The 21,731-nt window shown below is 35.2% G+C and overlaps 1 protein-coding gene across 3 annotated transcripts in view; it reads right to left on the bottom strand.

The window, feature by feature from the left end:
* The window catches only part of Cfap20dc (CFAP20 domain containing), a 133,944-nt gene extending 130,771 nt beyond the window's left edge, over positions 1-3,173 (bottom strand). For all 3 annotated transcript variants that reach the window (XM_076867961.1, XM_076867970.1, XM_076867980.1), the window contains exon 1: positions 3,078-3,173. In XM_076867961.1, the coding sequence (XP_076724076.1) occupies positions 3,078-3,095 (18 nt within the window). In that variant the 5' untranslated portion in view covers positions 3,096-3,173. The remainder of the gene's footprint in view (positions 1-3,077) is intronic.
* Positions 3,174-21,731: the final 18,558 nt, after the last annotated feature.

Here is a 21,731-nt window from a genome sequence, read left to right as displayed (position 1 = left end):
TCCAAATCACTGGTTCTATGGGAAACATTCTTTGAGGAGAATGGGAACTTTTGAGTAGAAGTTTTAACAATGTGATACCAGACCTCTATAAAATATACCGTCAGGGTGTGGGTCAAGAAGGTACAACTCTTCAGGAGTTGTACCCATTTAAATGACAAAGATTTAGGCATTATTTATCATATTTATGTCTCCATTGAGTGATTTATTCTGAATGACATAATTGAACTTCCTATTCAAATGGAATTTAATTTATTATACATTTATACCTACTTTAACAGCAAGATGTTGATGTTCATCTGACACCATTACCAACTAACTGAAATTATATTAAAGAAGTAAAATTGATTCCAATGAGTTCTGAATAAGTGGGTACTTCCATTGTTTAATCTGATGGTTATTAATTTTTTAATTTGTTATTGCCATTGAAAACTCAAAAGTATTGATTGCTATAATTTAAATATTAAAGTGACGCCTCAAAATTTAGAATAGCATGAAAAATAAATTGGAAAGATTAACATTTAAAGGTCACTGAACAGAAAGTGGCCTATATGTAAATATTCATGTTGGTTTAGCTATAAAAATATTAACTTTAATTTTTGCCTCTGGCTACCTAAAGGCTTTAGTCCAAAGAACCAAGGAAGAATGGAACACTTGGCAATTAAGTTCTAAATTGGGTGTGGCAAGCCCAACACCTAGAGGGCCCAGGCAGAGCACTGGAATGAGTGAAGCAAAAGGGTCTGTGCGCACCTGCGTGCTTTGAGAGTAGAGAGGACTGAAGTTCATTGGACCACGTCCAGCTCTCCAGAGAGGGTGCAGTTGCCACTTGGCTCAAGCTGACTTCTGTGCAAGAAGGCAGGTCAGTGGGGACAGATGTGTGTTTTTTTCAAAAGAAGTTAGAAAGCAGGAACTTTATTGTGAAATCTCCTGTTTTCTAAAGCTGATGTGCTTTTAGAATGCTGTTTTGAGGTTTACCAACAAAAATATCCACTAGTGGCCAAAGGACAGAAAGACACCTGTCTGATTGGGAGGAAACAGAAATGAGGGCAAGGATTTCTTAACATGTGTTTGAACACTCCTGAACATTTGTGGAATCAGATATGAGGAGCATATTTAGAACTTTGGTCATGAAAACCTCATTATTTTTAACTTCTATAAAGCAATCAAGACTTACTTGTTTGTTCAACAAACATTTATTGAGCACTTTCTATGTGTTATGTATTGATAGGGCCTAGGGATAGAAGCCCACTAAGACATGCTTTAGTATAATGGGGGAGACAAGGAGACACTCAATTAAAGTGCAAAGTGGAGAAGTATTAGGAAGGTTATGAAATTGTGAATGGCGAGATGTTCCCAAAACATCTGATCCAAGAGGGTAAAATCACAGAGGGCTTCCTGGAAGAAATAGCATTTAAAGAGTAAATAGGATCTATAACCCTTGTCAAGGGCTTACTATACCAGCATTATTGTAAAAACCTTAGATTTAATAACTCCTGTAAATCCCCACAACAGCCTTAATGGTGTATATACTTCATATTAGCTACATCTTATAGAAGAGGAAAATGAACATAGAAATTTGTACAGGAGTGTCAAATTAGTTCTTAACTTTTACATATTATTTACATTATATATTTAATAAAAATGTAGAAGAGCCCAGATTCTGTGCTGTAGTAGGGTTCAGAACCCAGATTCTCTGTTCTTGCTCTCACAACGTGTACCACATATAAGCATATGTGGGAATTCTGTTGACGTGGGTCGTAGCTCATTCAGCTACATACAGTGAGCTACGTACATTTCTGATGTTGGTTCATATCATTCCTTACAGCTACCACCTAGTCTTCACTAACTTTAATCTGTAATGTAGCAAATGGTCTCCTCAACTTTGCTTTCCTACCCTTCCAAATCATTGCAAATATTAATCTTCCCAAAGCCAGAACTGACTGTGTTCCTTTCCTACTCCAAAAGCTTTAATGGGCTTCTTTTCTCTATCATAATGGTTCCCAAAGAGTAGAACATGTACCATCTGGGAGATGATTTTAGATACGATATGGGAGTAGCATTAAATGACTCTGGACCACAGAATAAAAATTTCCCTCTTATCAATATTCTTTCAGTCCCTAACTATGCCAGAAATAAATATTTTACATGTATCTAATCCTTAATAAACTTTATTTTAGACAAACAACAATCCTCAGAATAGGGCCTTTAATAAGAAACCCTACTTAGCTAGATATTAAAATACTGTGTTGGTTTTTGTCTGTTTATTTTAGATTTTATTTTAGTTTTCGCAAACTATACTGATTTTCCATTCCTAAGAATGATACAAAGTTTTCTTTTAAAATAAGTTTCAGCCAAAGAAAAGTGAGTCAACTTAAAAGAAAGCATCAGGCATATCCTCGAATCGGTAATACATAAACATGGTACAGAGAGTAGTATCAAAATGACTAAGTTTGAGAAATACTGCTCAGTCAGATCAAGCCCTTCAGAAGTGATACAACAGACCTGCAATCTCCTGAATCTATTAGGCTGTAGCAGGACTGATATTTCTTAGGCTGTTTTTAAGGCTGGTAACAATTACTACTTCTGTGTTCTCCAAAGATGGACTGCTATCCTGCAAAGATGGACCACTGTTCCCCAAAGACAGACCATAGTCCCCTAGAGATGGACCACTATGCAGCCTACATTTTTGCCCATGCTGTTCCTTCTCTTGGAATGCTTGGCTCTCCATCTGTCCCTGTTGAGGTCTTCCAGTCCTTCCAAGAGCATACTAAGTGCTCTTTCCTTCATGCAGCCTTTCCTCTTCTGGAAGCCAGACAGATTTCTTTCTCTTTTACAATTCTTTCCGAAGTTCCAATAGCACCTTTTCTCTCCCCTGTACTTTCTATCACAGGTTTGGTGACATAGTGTTTAAACAACATTCTTTCACCTAGTAGATTTCAAGGGAGAGGAAGGAAGGGCATGAATTTTCATTTTTTTGTACACCATGGTACTGAACAAATGTCCTCATATACACAGTAGGCCCATGATTGGTATTTACTCTATAAATTTAATATTTTAGGCAACATTTGTGTGATACTTACAATTTTGCGCTTGATCATGAAGAGTGGGATTTTTGCATGAAGAGGGGTTGAGGATAGTTCCTTATGGACCGTTGATAAATACAGTCTTCTTTTGATGTTCCCTAAATCAGTAATTCTAAAAGAAGAGAGAGGACAGAAGAGAGAAAGACTCCCATCAATTTAATAACCACTTCTTTGAATCATCATTAAAATGATATAATTTATCACATAGACCCTTTCCAACAGGGAATTCGATCACAGGATTTTAGAATTGCTGTTTTCTTTTAAGAAGTAATAAAATTTCTTCCTTAGATTCAAAGTGCTCAGAAGCCTGAATATATAAATTCACTTAATATGCTAATTTATTTCAGTACTCTGCAACTAGATTTCCACTGTCCTCCAGCCTATGAAAAAAATTCAATTTGTATGAACTGAGAAACTGCTAGCCTTTAATAACCCTGCTTGTTCCAGCCCCTTAAGCTTGTGTTATCTTGGGACATACTGTCACCTACTAAATAGGAAAACATTATGGGTTTCTTTCCCTAAAAATACACCTGTCATTTTATATAGGCTCTTGGTCTGCTTAGAGACACACACAAAACACCGACTGTCGGTTTCACTTCCTAAGCACATATCTTCCAACTAGAATTATAATACACAAGCTTATTGCTCACTCTTCAGGTCAACCTGCAGTGATACCAAGGACACTGAATTTGAACATCTTTAATAGATTTAGACCACAGCCATGATCACAAAGATTAGGTTTGCTTCAAATTGATAGAGGCTCATTTTTATGTTCTGCTTCCTTTAGGTCTCAGAGGTAACACAGCAGGCTGAAAATCTCCAAGCCTGTCTCAGGCTGCTGTATTGTAGAATTGATGCTTTCTTGAAAACTGTCCTTTCATCTGAGAATAAATGATTTTTTCCCTGTGTTTGGCAATTTGGTCTACGTGTATTACACTGCTAATTTTCTAAAATTAGCAATCCTCCAAAGAGATGTTTCACTGAAATACACTATTGTCAATATGTATCGTAGAATTAACTATTTTAAAATTCAACATAGCCTTTTCTGTAGCTCTTTCACGTCTCTTCCTTCCACTTTTCTGATTTCATCTTTTGCTTCCCTCTAAAGCAGTCTACATACCCTGTTGTGGCAAAAATGTCATTAAACAATGTCAGGAATCAATGCAGCAAAAATTAAGTGAGATGATTCCAGGGTATACTCCAGACCTAAAAATTCTGTTCTTCCTACACTGAGACCTCATAAAGCTTTAAGTCCATAATCAGAATATTTTAATCCGCCTTTTCACCACTGTGACCAAAAGACCTGACAAGAACAATTTTGGAGGAGGAAGGGTTTATTTGGTGTTCATGGTTTCAGAGGTCTCAGTCCGTGTGTGGCTGATTCAGTTGCTCTGGCCCCAAGGTGAGGGCCGAACATCATGGCTGGAGGGTATGGAGGAGAAAAGCAGTTCAGGACATAGCAGCAGGAAGCAGAGAGATCTCTGCTCACCAGGGAAAAAATATAAACCCCAAAGGCACGTCCCAGTGACCTACCTCCTGCAGCCACCCCCACCTGCTTACATTATTGCCCAGTTAATCCGTATCAGTGGTTAGGGTTAAGGCTCTCATAACCCAATCATTTCACCTCTGAAAATTCTTGTACTGTCTCACACATGAACTGTTGGGAGGACACCTCATATCTAAACCATACAACTAGAATGTCACAGTGTTAACATTACAGTAGGATTATACTTAGATGCATAAGTAAATGCAGGATCTCATTCATCCTAGGCAGAATCTTGGATGTGGCATGAGCACATGGGGGAGATGGGGGGGGTACACCACCAACCACTGAAGTGCAGTAAGAAAACATTAGAACTTTCATTCCATCCTTTAAAAAAATGTTATTTTTAGGCACATTTCATTACATAGTACTTCAGCAACATAGATTTGTATTTTCAAGGTAAATGAATGTACCATGTGGTAGGTATGTGTGAATATTTTACTAGTGGGGTATAGGATTAAATACATTTGGAAAGTATTGTCATCAGGATGTGCCTAAGTCTCTCCTGTAAGAAGTTCTGATGAGGGAAGAGAAGGAAAGGCTGCTGAGACTCAGGAAAGAAAAGGAAGTGAAAAGAGGGACTGCATAAACCAAAGACTTGACTGTGACATGATTTTATTAAAGGTTTCCTTTGCTTGTGGGGATAAGAGTATATGATTTTTATCAAAATTACTAAAGATCAAACTCCCAACAGGAATGTGTCAGTATACTGTCACTTCACATGGAACTTTAGGAACATTCATTTATTCCTTCATGCATTCAACAAATGCTGAGCCAAGGAATGTGCTAGAGACACATCAGCAACACAATGGTGACAAAGACAAGGTCCCACCCTCCTGGAGCTTGTATGCTACTGGAAAAGTCAGGTGATAAAAGTATAAAGAGACAAAATAGTTAAAAGTTATCCTAAATTCAATGAAAGAAAGAAATAAGAGACTAACTAGAGGATAGCAAGAAATGATCTACTTTAAGCCGCACCAGCAAGGTCTGAGCTGGTAGGTAAGGAAGGGAAGAACATGAGGTAGAGAGGTAGGAAGGAGCCAAATCTTGCAGGGCCCTTATGCCAAGGAAAGGAGTGTGTAAGGGGGCCACATTCTAAACTACACAATTAATGGATATAATAAACATAGTCATGGTCTCTTGTGTTGCCACTGGATGACAGTTGTGTAACTGAAATGCACAGATTTGAGTGTATGATCAGTGTATTTCAGTGTTTGTATGACTGTATATATTCATGTAATTACCACTTTGGTGAAAATATAACACATGCCCATTAGCCTAGAAAGTTCCCTCTGGCCCCCTCTAGTTAATCCTCACCCATGGGCAACCACTCTGTTATCTGATTATTAATTTCTTACAAATGGAATGGTGTAGAACATATTCTTCTTTGTCTGCTTCTTTCATTTAGCATGACATTTGAAAACTTCATGCTGTAGCACTGTATCAATGGTGATATTTTAAAAATTGCTGAGTCTTATGTATATATCCAATAACTTATCCATTTTCCTACTGATGGACATTTGAGTGATTTCAGTTCTGCTTTCTAATGAATAAAACCTGTATAAACATGCTGGCAAGATCTTGTCATGGACATGTATTTTCATTCTCTTGATAAATAACTAGGAATGGAAATGTTGAGTTCTTGATGAAAATATTTATATAATTTTATAGAAACAGCTTTTCAGGGTGGTTACAACGGTTCCACTCCCTCACATACTTTTTGATGCTATTAGAATTTTAAATTTTAGCCATTGTTAATTGGTATGAAATTTGTATATTTGTGGTTTTATTCGCATTTCTTTTTTGACTAATGATATTAAGCATTATTGTAAGTGTTGACTGATATATCTCCGATTGTGGAATATCTGTTAAATCTTCTACTCAACTTTTATCGAGTTGTTTTCTCATAATTGTTAAAGTTCTTATATATTTTGGAGACATGTTCTTTGTCAGATATATATATATATATATATATATATATATATATATATATATAGTGAATACTTTCTTGATTTACATACACACACACACACACACACACATATATATACACACGTTTTGTGTGCATATATATATGTGTATATATATGTGCATATTAATTTAGCCATGTGTTCTAGTATCTTTCATATATTTCTGAGGATTTTCTACATTAGTAATCATGTCCTCATAGAATACAGACTGTCTTCTTCTTTTTCAGTCTTTATGCTTTTTGTTTAATTTTGTGCTCTACTGCACTGACATTTTAGGACATTGAGCATATACATATATACACACAAAAAAACATATGTATACTATTTTTTTTTGTGGTGCTGGCAGTCCAACCCAGGGTATTGTGCATGCTAAGCAGGCTCTCTACCACTTAGAAATATCCCAAGACTTTTATTCCCTATTTTCTTAATGGCATATTAAAAATTTTTTATTTGAAAATAATTTCCACCATAGAGAAAAGTATCAAGCACAGTACAAAGACTCATATAGGTTCACCGATGTGGGTGCTTTTTGATTAGCTGAAGTTTAATTTGACGAATTTCAATTTGTCATTATTTAGACTAGTGCTTTCTGTATCTTTAAAGAAATCTTGCCCAACACAAAGTTGCAATAATATTTTCCTGTTTCCTTCTACATCTTATAGCCTCAATTTTATATATAGCTTTGATCCATCCCACATTGGTTTCTAAAAATCATGAACAGGTATGGAATTTCGTTAAATGAGTTAGGAGGTTGAGTTATTTTCTTTCTGTGTGTTTATCCAGTTTTTCCAGAATCTTTTATTAAAGATTCTCTTTTCCTCAGTGAAATGCCATGAAAATCAATTATCATATCACATTAGTCCATTTTCTATTACTATGCTGAAATATTTGAGACCAGGTGTTATTGTTTAGGTATTAGCTGTCCCCCAAAAGCTCATGTGTGAGATAATGCAAGGAGGTGAAATGACTGGGTCATGAGTATGTTCACCTAATCAATGCATGAATCCACTGAGATGAATTAACTGGGAGGTAACTGAAGGTATGTAGTGTGTGGCTGGAGGAGGTGGGTCATTGGATGTGCCTTTGGGATTTATTTATTATTTATTTATTTTTAAATTGATTTTTTAAAAATACACAACAGCAGAATGTATTACAATTCTTATTACACATATAGAGTACAATTTTCATATCTATGTATAAAGTATGTTCCTGCCAATTCATGACTTTATACATGTACTTTTTTTTGCATTACACAATTATATTAATATTTTTCTTATACCACTACACTGATGTTTTAGGACCTTGAGAATATATTGTTAGAAGTGGGGAGAGCTGACAGCCCTTGCCTTGTGCCTGATCACAGTGGGAGGGGGTTCATTATGTCCCTATCAAATGGTAGACATAGGTTTCCTTTATCAAATTGAGAGTGCTTTTCTATTCCTACTTTTTGATATATTTTTTTAAAATCATGAACAGGTATGGAATTTCATTAAATGATTTTTTGCATTGATTGATCCTATATCTTTTTAATTTATTTTATCTAAATATTGAATGATCTGGTTGATTTTCAAAGGTGATATGTTAGGTTTTGATAGCAAGGCTAAATTAACCTCTTAAAATGTAGGGAAGTGTTTCCTTCTCTTGTGTTTTTGGAAAGTATTCATTTAAAAAGATGCTAATTCTTTAAATTTTAATAGAATTTGCTATATCTGAAGTTTTCTCCCTGGGATGATTTTGCTTATGTAATGTCTTCAATAGACAACAGTAGTATTCAGATCTCTAATTTTTCTTGGTTCAGTTGTGTTCTTCATTTAGAATTGTTGAGTTTATTGCCATAAGGTGGTTTATCTTATCCCATTTATTATCTTGTTAACATCAGTTGGATCTGTAGTGGTATCCCTCTCTTATCCTTCACATTGATAATGTCTGACTTCTCTCTCATTTATTAATCAGTCCTGTTATGGTTTATCAAGTTTATCTTTACAAAGAAACAACATTTGGCTGTATCAAATTTCTCTTTTTTATTTCCCATTTTATTGATTCTGGACTTATTATTCCTTTCCTTCTACTTATCGTGGGTTAAATTTACTTTTTTTCTCCATTAGCTTCTTAGGATGAAAATTTATATTGTTAATTCTATGTCTTTCTTTTTCTCATATAGACATCTAAAACTAAGATAAAAAAAGATATTATGGTAGGTATATTCCTCACATTCTATATTGAACTTTAATTTTCATTCAATTTGAGATATTTTCTAGTATCTCTTAAGATTTCTTTTTGAGTCCTGGGTTACTTAAAAGTATTATATGTAAATTCAAAATATTAAGGCCTTTTTAATAAAGTATACTGTTGTCATTTTTTCCCCCATTTTGGTGGTGTTGGGGATCAAACCCAGGGCCTTGTGCATGCTAGGCAAGTGTCCAACCACTGAATTACAACCCCAGCCCTTGATTTTTACATTTAGTTCCATCATGGTCAACGAATATATTTTGTAAAGTTTCTTTTTTCTAAAATTTATTAAGACATATCATAAGACTTCTTTAGAACTTCTTCCTGCTCCATTCTGGATCCAGTCTTCCAATAGGTCTTAAATTTGTGACTTCTAACTATGATCCCATGGAAAGCCTGCTGAAAGGACTCTCTCCAAGCTAGAAAGACTGAGTATAGTCTGCTGCAATGTGGTAATTTACCTAAAGGAAAAAAATCTATTGGTTACTCTGCATAGAACAAGAAGATGACTTCGACTTTGGTGCCTGAAATATACTTCCCAAGGGAAAGATATTATTATCAAATAAATATTATCTATTGAACATTTTCTGTGTGCCAACACTGCATTGAGCATTTATATGCATTCTCATTGAATCCTCCTAAAAACCTTACAAGATATGCACTATTATTATTATCTCTATTTTACAGATAAGGAAACTAAAGCTTAGTTGGTAATGTTAGGTGATTTCCCCAAATTTACACACCCAGCAGAGTCCAGATTAAACTGACATTTAGTTAACTCTACTTGTGACCACTTTCTGAACCCCATGCTTTCTTTTCAGGGTGGGTGATGCACATCCATAGAAGGATGATCTTTGTTCCTGTATCTGATGCCTGAGACTCCTGCCCTGCTGTGTGTTTGGCTGGTCATAGCCCCCAACTGCAGTTTGTGTGGGAATTGATTATCTTCTTTCCATTGACAAAGCCTTCCTGATGGAAAAACAGATACCAAGGTGACCTGGGTAGGGGAGACAGCAAAGTTATAATTACACAGTTAGAAAGGGAAGGGAAGTATATTCCCCAAAGTCTAAACCTCTCCCATATGCCAGAACCTGCACAAAATTATCTCATTTATTTTTCCCAACAACTCTTTGAAGTAGCACTCAACATTCACCTCTGATCAATGTAGTGTGAGGCTTAGAGACATTAAGAAACTTGGTCAAGTTCTCATAGTGAGGAAGTAGCAAGGCCAGGAAGTCTACTAAAGCCTATAAAGATAAGACACAGGGACAATGCTAAGTTAATTCCAAGTCTATCTGAGGATTCCAGAGGATGGGAGTTACCTGACTCAGTGTTTTTGAAAGGCTGTGTACTTAACAGGAAGGAAAGGAGGAGTGACGGGCCTATAATCATTTACTTTACTACAGGTCATTCTAGGAAGAAAAGTGACCAGCCAAAATTCCTTGCAAACCCAACTGACCTCCTGACAAATATACTAAAGGTATTGGTCAGGGGAAAAGGTCTTAATGGAATGCTTTTTGCCTGGTGTACTCTGATGTGTTTAGAATTCCTTATGGTTAACAAACTGGAATCCTTGGGCTTGTAAGGGCAAGGTTCCTGGGAAAATATCACTGAAGCTAAAAAGGTATAAAATGGCCAACATGGCTCTCTCTAGGTAAGTGGTACTTCCCCTCAGGTGCTGCTTGGAGAACTTATCTGTTAAATCTGAGCCAGAAAGGACTGGAGAGCTTGGGTGGCAGGCCTGGATCTCTCTCTGCCTCTTGAATCCCTGAAATCACGAATAAAACTCAGTACTGGCTAATGTCTCCAATTGGTGAGTCTTTGTGGCAATACAATGCTTAGAGCTATAGCACACACCTGGTTGTTTGGTAGCCTCTTTAGGAAGTACATTCCCCAAAGTAGGGTCTGAGACAAGGAAATAGCTGCAGTGACGCAGGAAGGAAGGGTGTAGGAAGAGTGAGCCAATGAAGGAGGGAAACCCAACACTGAGATGCACTATCAGTAACACCACTGCAAATGACAGGGTTCCATCCCATCAGAATTCTAAAGACACGTACAGAATACCTCAAAGAACTGACCACCTGAAGAGTTGGGTGGGGGGAGCACATAGCCAGTGACTCCCAATCTTTAAAGGTTAGGGCTGCCTCTGGGGCCTTAACTCCCAGTATCTCCAGGCTGTGCCTGTCCCTGGGAGAGAGCTCCCACTGCAACAAAAAGAAGGCCCTGGGGTGGACGTTTGTACCAAACTGTCCACTACTACCGCAGCTCATAGCAGGGGTGGTCCAGGGGACAAGACATGGTACATTGATAATGCCAGCATGCTTGCTACTGCTTAAACATACTCCCTTCTTTATTATTTTCCTACCTTTGTGTATTCTCTTTTCTGAGAAAGCTTCTCTGTGATGCCAACTAAAATTGTAATCATTCATCACAGTTTGATCGACAAGCTGTCTGTCTCTTCCTTGAAAACTATTTGGATCTCCACAAGAAAAATAATCATGTATTTCTTTAACTTACCACAGTATGTTTTTCAACCTCTGCTACTGAAAGTTTTCTTTCTCCCATTTGTTCTAGGTCAGTGCCTATCTATAGTCCATTTTATGGGCCATAGGTTATTACAGATCTTTTCCTTTGTTTTCACGGGTGAATAATATGAAGTCCCATATATTTTAGTTTTAGCACTCGGTAGTAACATTTTACTTGAGTTTAAAAGAGTTATTACAATTTGATATTTCAAAGCTCATTCTAGATTTTAAAGAAATCTCTCATTTTTAAGTTCCACAAAGAAGTCTGACTGCCCTGAAACCCTGGGGATTGCAAATTTCCTAATGTGCATTTATAGAAGCGTAAGGGGTGTGGACTTTCTCTCATTTGGAGGAAGGACAATTTATTATAAATTCATCATCAATACTATTTTGATTGGATTGTAGTTTTCAAGTAGTGCTATTCAAGTTTTCAGTAATAAATTGTTATTGTTTTGGAGTAACCATGATCAACTAAAGCAGAAATATATCATAATGGTTCAGGTTCAGGGCAATTTTTTGAAGCCAGGCCTTCTAGGTTTGAATCCTGGCTGCATCACACACTAGCTGTATATCAGACAAATGACTTGCCCGCCTGTGTCTGTTTCTTCTTGTATAAAATGTGGGAAATAACAGTACCTACCGGACTATCGCGAGAACCACATTAGTGAATGCATGAAAAATACCCAGAGTTGTACCTGACACACAGGAAGTGCTCCCGAACTTCTAACCACCATTGACTAGGGTGGCTATGGATTATTTAGTGAATTATCAGAGTGTCTCATACATACTTACATAACCTCTTATCAATAACCCCAACTCCACACTGGAAAGTTGGAATGCTGGCTCATAACATCCTTCATCCTGCTGCAGTGTCTTGGTTTAAAAAAAAAAAAAAAAAAGGATGTCATCGTAGGCTGCCATCCACACTGCTTTTTCTGCTAACCTGTAAACTCCCTGAGACTGAGACCTGGTTGTCACAGCATTTTCACAGATTTTGGTTCAGACATTTGTAATTGATTAGGAAATGCTTGCTGAACTGCTTTTTTTTTTTGTTTTTGAAGCCCTATGAAACATTTGCTCCTCTATTTATTGAGCATCTACACAGTGCCAAGCATGAAAATAGATACTGGGGATATCACAGTGAATAAAATGAAGTTCCCAGGTTTTGAAGCATGTGTTCTACTGGAGAAGATAATAATAAGCAAGAAGTACGCATATAGTATGTCAGCTCCCAATAAGTGCTTATGAAGAAAAATAAAGCACAATAAGGAGATCGAGGGTGATGGGGTGGAAAGTATTATTTTAGAAAGAGTAGTCAGGGATGGCCTCTCACAGAAGGAAAGAATTGAATAAAGTGAAGGTAAGAACTATGCACATACTTCGGGAAAAGAGTATTCTAGAAAGAACACTCTGCAAAACTGTGCGAAAACTCAAAAGAAAAGATTCATTCTTTTGCTCTAGTATATATTTCAATATAATCCAGCACATTTATTGAGGTGGGCCCCTTGGGCTATTAAGTCTCAACAGGAACCACACAGTAGGCGCATAGCGTGAGGTTTACCCTCAGAGGTTGGGGTTTTGTTTGCACAAAATGCTTCTTAGTTAATCTATTATGATTCTGGTGTCAGGTAGAATTCTAAATGATCATGTCCCCAACTTAGGACAGAAGTATTAGGTCTGGGCCAACCATATGGTGCTAGGGGCTTATTCTTCTGTCTTTGCAAAAGGAAATGTGCACACCCTCCCCATGTCATAATCAAGAGTAGTTGGTTTTGGAGGAAAACAAAATCATATGCTAAGATTAAACGGTTCTGAAAGCAAGCTGAGTTGCTACTTTAAAAAAATTAAAATTAGTCATTCATGAGAGAAAGAATATAAATGCATATGTGTGACTACTTAAAAGCTTCATTACACTTATGTGCTTTTTTGGGGACAATTTAGTTGCTGTAAGGAAGGCTGATTGTAAAACAGCTCTTTACTTGTAATACAGTCTTGATTTTTCACCATCTAAAAAATCTCCTGTGACCTAACAAAAAAGAAAAAGACAAGCAATATTGGCATTACTCTTCTTGTACTTAAAGATGCATTTTTTAAAAACCCACATGTAAGTTAATACATTGTTATATCCTTAAGTGAGCATTCATAGTTAAGGGTCAGCAATGTGATAGAAAAAGTAATGAGACCATGGTGAGAAAAAATGGGGTAGTCAACAGGAAAATCAACCTCATTTATAATAATATTCTAGTGATCAGCAGGTGTAGAACTCCCAGCTATGGTCATTAACAACATTCATTTCAAACTTAACATCTACATTTGCAAACCACTTGAAAGTAAAATTACTTTTCAATTCAATTTTCTATTTGCTTTTATATCTTCATCTTTGATTGACAGTTGTTTTTTTCTACCGTGGCAATCTCAGTGAGAATTTGAGTAAATGGTTGCAACTATCCAAGAGTGTGGATAAATTCATTTATTTAGATTATCTATTCACTTTTCTTCTGTTGTACCATCATTTACAACCATTTGTGAGTGTTCACTTTAGGTTAGAATGAACTTGCAAAAATTGATGTCAGACTTCTGATGATTGGATTCATTTATTAGAATCATTTGTTCTTAAAGCCAAATGGTTTTCATTTTTCTTTATCATGACCTAAAAATTACAAAATTTGAATGCACATTTTCAGTGATGCTACCAAATAACACTAGGTATAATTACAGGAAATAGCAAAACTGCAAAATTGTATCTTTAGTATTCACAGTGATGTTGGTATATAGTTAGTATGGCTCTAGACTGAAACTCAAAAGTCAATAGAAGGCAGTTCCATAGTTTCCCTGACACATTCTAATGCTGTACAATAACCATGAAGAATTTTATTCCATTAGTTGTTTGTTTGTTTGTTTGTTTTTTCCTGGATCCCTTCTACTGAAGTTTAAATTCATGAGGTTTCTTCTGCCCTCCATAGAAAAAGCAGCAATTCCGCTTCTTTTGCTTAATGTTTTTGGGAGTCATTTATGTTGTAGGATGCATTATAACTTTTTATTGCAGAACAGTATTCCAGTACATTGATGGACATAGCACATTGTGTTTATCCATTCATCAGAGGAATTGATGGGAGTTGTAGACTGTTCCCAGGTTTGGCCAGTTTGAATAATGCCACTGTCAACATATACATTCAACTCTTTGTGTGGAAATATGTCTTCTTTTTTTTTTAAGGTTCCTTCCCAGAAAATGTGGTTGTGCTGTTTTATATCCCACCAGGAAAGTGTGAAAATTTCAGTTTGTCCATTTTTTTTTTTGTACTGGGGATTGAAACTGGGGGTACTTTACCACTGAGACACATTGCAGGCCCCTTTATTTTTTATTTTGAGACAGCATTTCACTAAGTTGCTTAGGGCCTAGCTAATTTGCTAAGGTTGGCCTCAAACTTGTGACCCTCCTGCCTCATCCTTTCAAGTCGTTGGGATTACAGGTGTGCATCACCATGCCCAGCTTAGTTTCTTCACTTCTTGATTAATACCTGATATCGTCCATTTTTTATTATAGACATTATAGTGGTAATATTTCATTGTTCTTTTGACTTTCTTTATTGACACACTATGTTGGAAATATTATCATGTGCTTTTGTGAAATGTGCATTTTACCAAGTTTTAAACTGAGTGATATGTTTTCTTATTAAATCTTTAAGAGTTCTTTTTATAATCTGAATATAAGAATTGACCATAGGGGCTGGGGATGTAGCTTAAGCGGTAGCGTGCTGGCCTGGCATGCGTGTGGCCTGGGTTCGATCCTCAACACCATATACAAAAACAAAAGATGTTGTGTCTGCCGAAAACTAAAAAATAAATATTAAAAAAATTTCTCTCTCTTTCTCTCCTCTATCTCCCTCTCTCTCTCTCTCTTTTTTTTTTTTAAGAATTGACCATATATATGGTTTTTAAATATTTTCATCAGTCTGTGGTCATTTATCTAACAATGACTTTCAAGGCACAAAATTTTAAAATTTTGATGAAGAATGGTTTATTATATTTTTCTTTTGCTGATTTGTTTTTGTATTATATCTTCAAACTATAAACTGCCTACTTCAGGGCCATGAAGATTTCCTTCTGTTTTCTTCTAGATTTTATATATATATACTTTAAATATTTATTTTTTTTGTTTTAGGTGGAGACAATATCTTTATTTATTTTTATGTGGTGCTGAGGATTGAACCCAGTGCCTTGCGCATGCCAGGCCAGCGCACTACCACTTAAGCCACATCATCCCCAGTCCCAATGTTTTATATGTTTAACTGTTACATTTGTATCTAAAATTCAATTTAGTTCCTTTTTGTATATGGTGTGAGGTAAGGATCTAAATAAACTTTTATATATGTGGATATCCAAATGTCCTAGTACCATTTGTTGAAAAGACTATTCTTTTGTTCACTGAATTGTCTTAACACTTTTGTCAAAAATCAACTGGACTTAAACCTAAGGGCTTATTTCTTGATTTTCCATATTATCACATTGACTTATATATCTTCTTCATGTCAGTGCCATACTGTTTTGATTATTGATACTATATAGTGAATTTGGAAATTAGTAAGTGGAAGTCATCCACTTTTGTTCTTCTTTTTCAAGATTGCTTTATTTACTTTTGAATTTCTATATTAATTTAGAATCAGATCATCAATTTCTACTACAACAAGTGTTCACTGAGATTCTTCCTATGAAAAAAGCCTGCTGAATTTAGGAAGAACTACCAATTTAACAATATTGAATGTTCTAATGAAATGTCTCTCTATTTATTTAGATCTTTAATTTCTTTAAGAAGTGTCTTAAAATTTTTAGCACTAACTCTGTTAAACTTATTCTTAAGCATGATGTTCTTTTTGACACTATTGTTATTATGATTGGAGTTGTCTTGGAATTTCATTTTTGAATTGCTCTTATTAGAAATGCAACTGATTTTTGCATATGCTAATTTTCGTATTCTTCTACCTTGCTGAACTCATTTATTCTTTCCAGTAGGTTTGTTTTTGCAAATTCCATTGGATTTCATAGAAATGCTCATGTTTGTGAATAAACTCAACTTTGCCTTTTCCTTTTCAATATAGATGCCTTGTATATTTATTTTTCTTGTCTTATTGTATTGACTAGAATCTCTACTAAAATGATGAACAAAATCTGAGAGAGAAAACATAGTTGATCTTAGGGGGAAAGCATTCAGTCTTTCACCATTTGAGAATGATAAGCTATATGTTTTTCTTAGATTTTTTTTTTCCTTTTCTAATTTGTGGAGTGTCTTTATCATTAATAGATACTGGATTTTAGGTGTCCCCACTGACTGAGGTAACCATGGTTTTTGTTCCTTGTTTTACTCATAGGACATATTAAATTATAGTCACATCATGAAGAAAAATGAACATAGCCTCAGAAACCAATAGGATACTGAAATAATACAGAGTATTTACCTGATCATAATCAGAAGGAGTTAGAAGTCAATAAAGAAGGAATATAGGGACATCCACTCCTGGGTAAAAAATGGATCAAGGAAATCACAAGGAAACTTAGAAAATGAGATGAATAAATACTAAAACATGAAATACCAAAATTTTGGAGATGAAGTGAATGAAGTGCTTAGAGGGAAATTCATGGATATATATGCCTACATTAAAAATGAAGAAAGATCTGAAACCAGTAGGATAATCTACTTTAAGAGAGTAGGTGAAACAAAGAGCAAACAACACTCAAAGTAATTTAGAAAATCAGTAGACCTAAATGCCTGTTCTTTGAAAAGTTCAACAAATTGAACAAATTGTAGCTAGTTAGAGTTGGGGGCAGAGAGCGAGGGAGGAAGAGGGAGACAGAAAAGAGAGCACTCTCTCAAATTGCTAAAATTTGGAGTGAAGGATGCATACATTACCACTGATCTTACAGAAGCAAGCACACACTTCCAATAATGAAAATCCTAGGATGAGGTGGTTTCACTGGTGAATTACATGAAGTACTTAAAGAAGAATGAAAGCCAATTTTCCTCCAGTTGTCCCAAAAATGAAAAGGAAGGTGCCTGTCTCAACTTATCCTATAAGACCAGTATGACCCTAATATCCAAACCAGACAAAAATATCAAAGGAAAGTCATGTAGATCAATATCCCTTATGAATATAAATATACAAAATCCCCAAAATACTAATAAACCAAGCCTAGAAACATTTAAAATTAATTATACACTATGATCAAAGAGAACTATCCCAGGAATGCAAGCTTAGTTCAAAATACAAGAATTTGTCAGTGAAATACTAATCATTATTATATGAACAGAATAAAGAACAAATAGAAGCAAAAAAAAAAAAAAAGCATTTAAAAAAATCCAATGTGTTGTCACTCAACAAATCAGGAGTCAAAGGGAACTTCCTCAAACCAATAAAGGGTACTTACAAAAATCCCGTAGTTAATATCATACTTAATGGTGAAAGACTGAAAACTTTTCTCTAAGATCAGGAACATGAAAAGAGTGCTGCTGCTTCTTCTTACCACTTGTTCAATATTGTACTGGAGGTGCTAACTGGGACAATTAGACAAGGAAATGAAATCAAAGGTATCCACACTAGAAAGACAGGAGTAAAACTATCTTAACTCACAGGTAGCATGATCTTGTTTATAAAATATGGGAGAATTCACAGAAAAATATTACAGCTAATAAACAAGTCCAGGACTTCTGAAGGATAAAAGATTAACATACATAAATCAATTGTATTTTAATATTTTTACCAGCAATTGGCAATCTAAAACATGAAATCAAGAAAGTAACTCTATTCAGAACAGCATCAAAAAAATAAAATAATAAAGAATGAATTTAAGAACACAACTGCAAAATATGTACACTGAAAATTATAAAACACCATTGAAAGAAAATTTTAAAAGGGAGACTTAATATTGTTAAGATGGTGGTACTCCCCTAAATAATCTACAATTCAACACATCCCATCAGCATCTCTTCTGACTTCTTGGTAGGAATTGACAAGCTGATCCTAAATTTCACATAGAAATACAAGTAACCCACCATAGCCAAGACAGCCTTGCAAAAGAAGAGGAAAAATGGAGGACTCACACTCCCTGTATTAACAACTACATTAATCATGACACAGTGGCATAAACATAGGCATGTAGAAAACTGGACAGAAGCAAGAGTCCAGAGACATATATGATCAATTGAGTTCTAATTGGGATGCCAAGACATTTTCCAGGGAAAAACAACTGGATGAAAAAGAAAGAATTGTCTTCTCCTCTCACAACATACACAAAAATTATTCAGAGGTCAAACACTTACAGGTAAGAGCTACCTCTTACACAAAGACATGGGTGAAAATCTTCACACCCTTGAATTAGGTATTGGCTTCTTATACACAACAGCTAAATCACAAGAAACAAAAGATGAAGTAGATAAACTAGACTTCATAAAAAGTATGAAAAACTTTTGTATTTCAAAGGCAAAGAAAGTAAGACAACCCACAAAATAAGGAAAAATGATCATAGATTATATATCTAATAAGGGTATGATGTATAGAATACATAAAGAACTCATACAACTCAACAATAAAAAGTTCTAATGACAAATAATCAAATTAAAAATGGGCAAAGAATCTGAGTAGACATTTCTCCATGAAGATATATAAAGTCCCAATAGAGACTTTTACTAGCCAAGAGGTAAATGTAGATCAGTACTAGAAGATAACACATGCTCACTAGGATGCGGATAATAAAAATGACTAACAATAACAGGTGTTGGTGAGGATGTAAGAAAACTGGAACCCTAATACATTGCTTGTGGAATATAAAATGATATAGCTGCTTTGAAAATAGTTTTTAAATATAAAGAATTCCATAGGCTCCAGCGCTTCCACTTCTACTTATACATCCAAGATAATTGAAAACATGTATCCACACAAAAACTTGCACATGGATGTTCATAGCAAGAATATTAATAACTGCTCAAATGGCAACAATCCAGATGTTCATCAGCTGATGAATTAACAAAATATGGTCTGTTTATTCATACAGTGGATTATAATTCAGGCCTAAAAGGGAATGAATCACTGATACATGCTACAACATGGAGAAACTTTGAAGGCATTAAGCTAAGTGAAAGAAGCCAGACACAAAAGACCATATCCTGAAGAGTTCTACTAATATGAAATGTTCAAAATAGGAAAAGCCACAGATACACAGAGAGAAAGGAATGGAGGTATATCGCAGGATGGGAGTACCTATTCACGTGTACAGGTGCATTCTGGGGTGATGAGACACGCTAAAATTACATAGTGGTGATGGCTGTACAACTGTGAATTTAACTAAAACTCACTAAATCATAAACTTTAAAGGGTGGCTTTATTTTTTAGGGTATGTGAATTTTATCTGAATGAGAAAAGGGAGGTATTATTAATAAGTTTAATGACTTATTGGTGATGGGACTTTGGATAAGGGGTATTTTAGGAGAAAGATATAGAAAAAAATAAGAGCTAATATTTCTATTCTATTACCATGAAGCACATTAGTTTATTGGTGATACTTTTGCTGCTAGAATTTTCATCATTGTTGTGAGTTGAATTGTGTCCACCAAAATAATATGCTTAAGCCTTAACCCCTGGTACCTGTGAATGTGACTTTATTTGGAAATAGGCCTTTTGAAAATATAATCAGATTAAGATGAAGTCATATGGATTGGAGTAGGCTGTAAACCAATGACTGGTGGCTTTATAAGAGGAGGGAAATTTGGACAGACACATAAAGAGGGAACAACACGTGAAAACAGATGCAAACACTGGAGGAATATATCTACAAGCCAAGGGATGCCAAAGATTGTTGTGTAATTTGCCTACATAAAGAAAATAATCATCATAAGTTGGAAAGAAAACAACCATCTCTAGCATAAAAATGAGAATTTGAAGTATGGAACTTTTATACCACCCACTCTCTTAACCCTCCAAATGTATACTTTGCCATGAATGGTCAAAGAACTCACCCTTCACTTTGGGAAATATATCACACACTATAATCATTTGTACTTGTATATACAAATAATAAATACAATTATTTGTATATAGAATTAGGACATTGTTTGTTCCAGTTAATTGACTATTCTGTTGAACTGAATAGTACTATCTTAAATGGTCACATTTAATTCAAAATTTACAATGAAGATATTTGGCACTAGAAGTACTTTTTTTTCACAAGTCACACATCAGTTAAAGGATTCTCAGTTATCAATGTAACACAAACTGTGATTGTTGGATATTTCCAATTATTTAGTTTTGAAAACTTAAAAAAAAACCTTTAAAACATTTGCTACAAATTGCACATCAGTGAAAATCTGACAGTACCCAACAAGGCAAAGTCTGTTAAGTGTCTTACAAATCTCCAACATTTATGCTGTCACTCTTCATCTCCTGAATGTATCAATATAACTGTAGAAGACTTTGTCTGCTTAGGAAATATATGCATTCTCTTATTCTATTTTTATATGATAATCTCACACATCTTTAAAATAATATTTAACAGAATTTACTATAATATTTAAAATATTTAATTAAGTATACAAAGATACACAACTATGGATATTCATAACATTAATAACATAACAGGTCCATCATCAGGGTCGAGATAAATGGATTATGTCATACCTAAACAATATATGACAGCTGTTCAAAAGACAGATATAGATTATTATGTGATAATATGGAAAGATAGGTAGATGCAAAGATTGGAGGGATGTATCTACACGCCGAAAGGTAGGTCAAGTAGAAAGCCCCACTTTCACTACCAAACCAGCTGCCAAAGGGTACGATGTTATGATTATGATTGTGATGTTTGCAGTAGTATTGGGGCTTGAGTCCAGAGGCGCTCTACCATTGAGCTACATTCCCACTCCTTTTTATTTTATTTGAGACAGAGTCTTGCTTAAGTTGCCCAATGTGGCCCTGAATACCTGATCCTCTCACTTCAGTTTCATGTGTCATGGGACTATAGGTGTGTGTCAGCATGCTCTCCTCATGTTATGATTCTATTCATTGAAAAAAGGATGTCTCTCTCTCTCTCTCTCTCTCTCTCTCACACACACACACACACACACACACACAAACATGACATATATACACAATCTCTGGAGTACACACAAAAATACCTGCTAAGGCAGTTCCTTTGGAAAATGATTCCAAATTTTCTTATTATAGGCATAGGTTATTTTTATTATAAAATATCATTTGAAAGTGGAAGATTTTAAGCCCATAAAAACAAAGCAATGATTAGTAGTTAACTTTACTTGAAGTAAAATACTCTACATGAAAAACAGTACAGGGTTTTAACAAAGAATGTTAAAATAAAATTTTTTTCTTTGCTGTCTGGG

Source organism: Callospermophilus lateralis, chromosome 1, assembly GCF_048772815.1.
Source record: "Callospermophilus lateralis isolate mCalLat2 chromosome 1, mCalLat2.hap1, whole genome shotgun sequence".
In the NCBI taxonomy this organism is placed as follows: domain Eukaryota; kingdom Metazoa; phylum Chordata; class Mammalia; order Rodentia; family Sciuridae; genus Callospermophilus; species Callospermophilus lateralis.
Note: the sequence above shows the minus strand (reverse complement) of the source record. Positions and strands in the feature narration are given on the sequence as shown.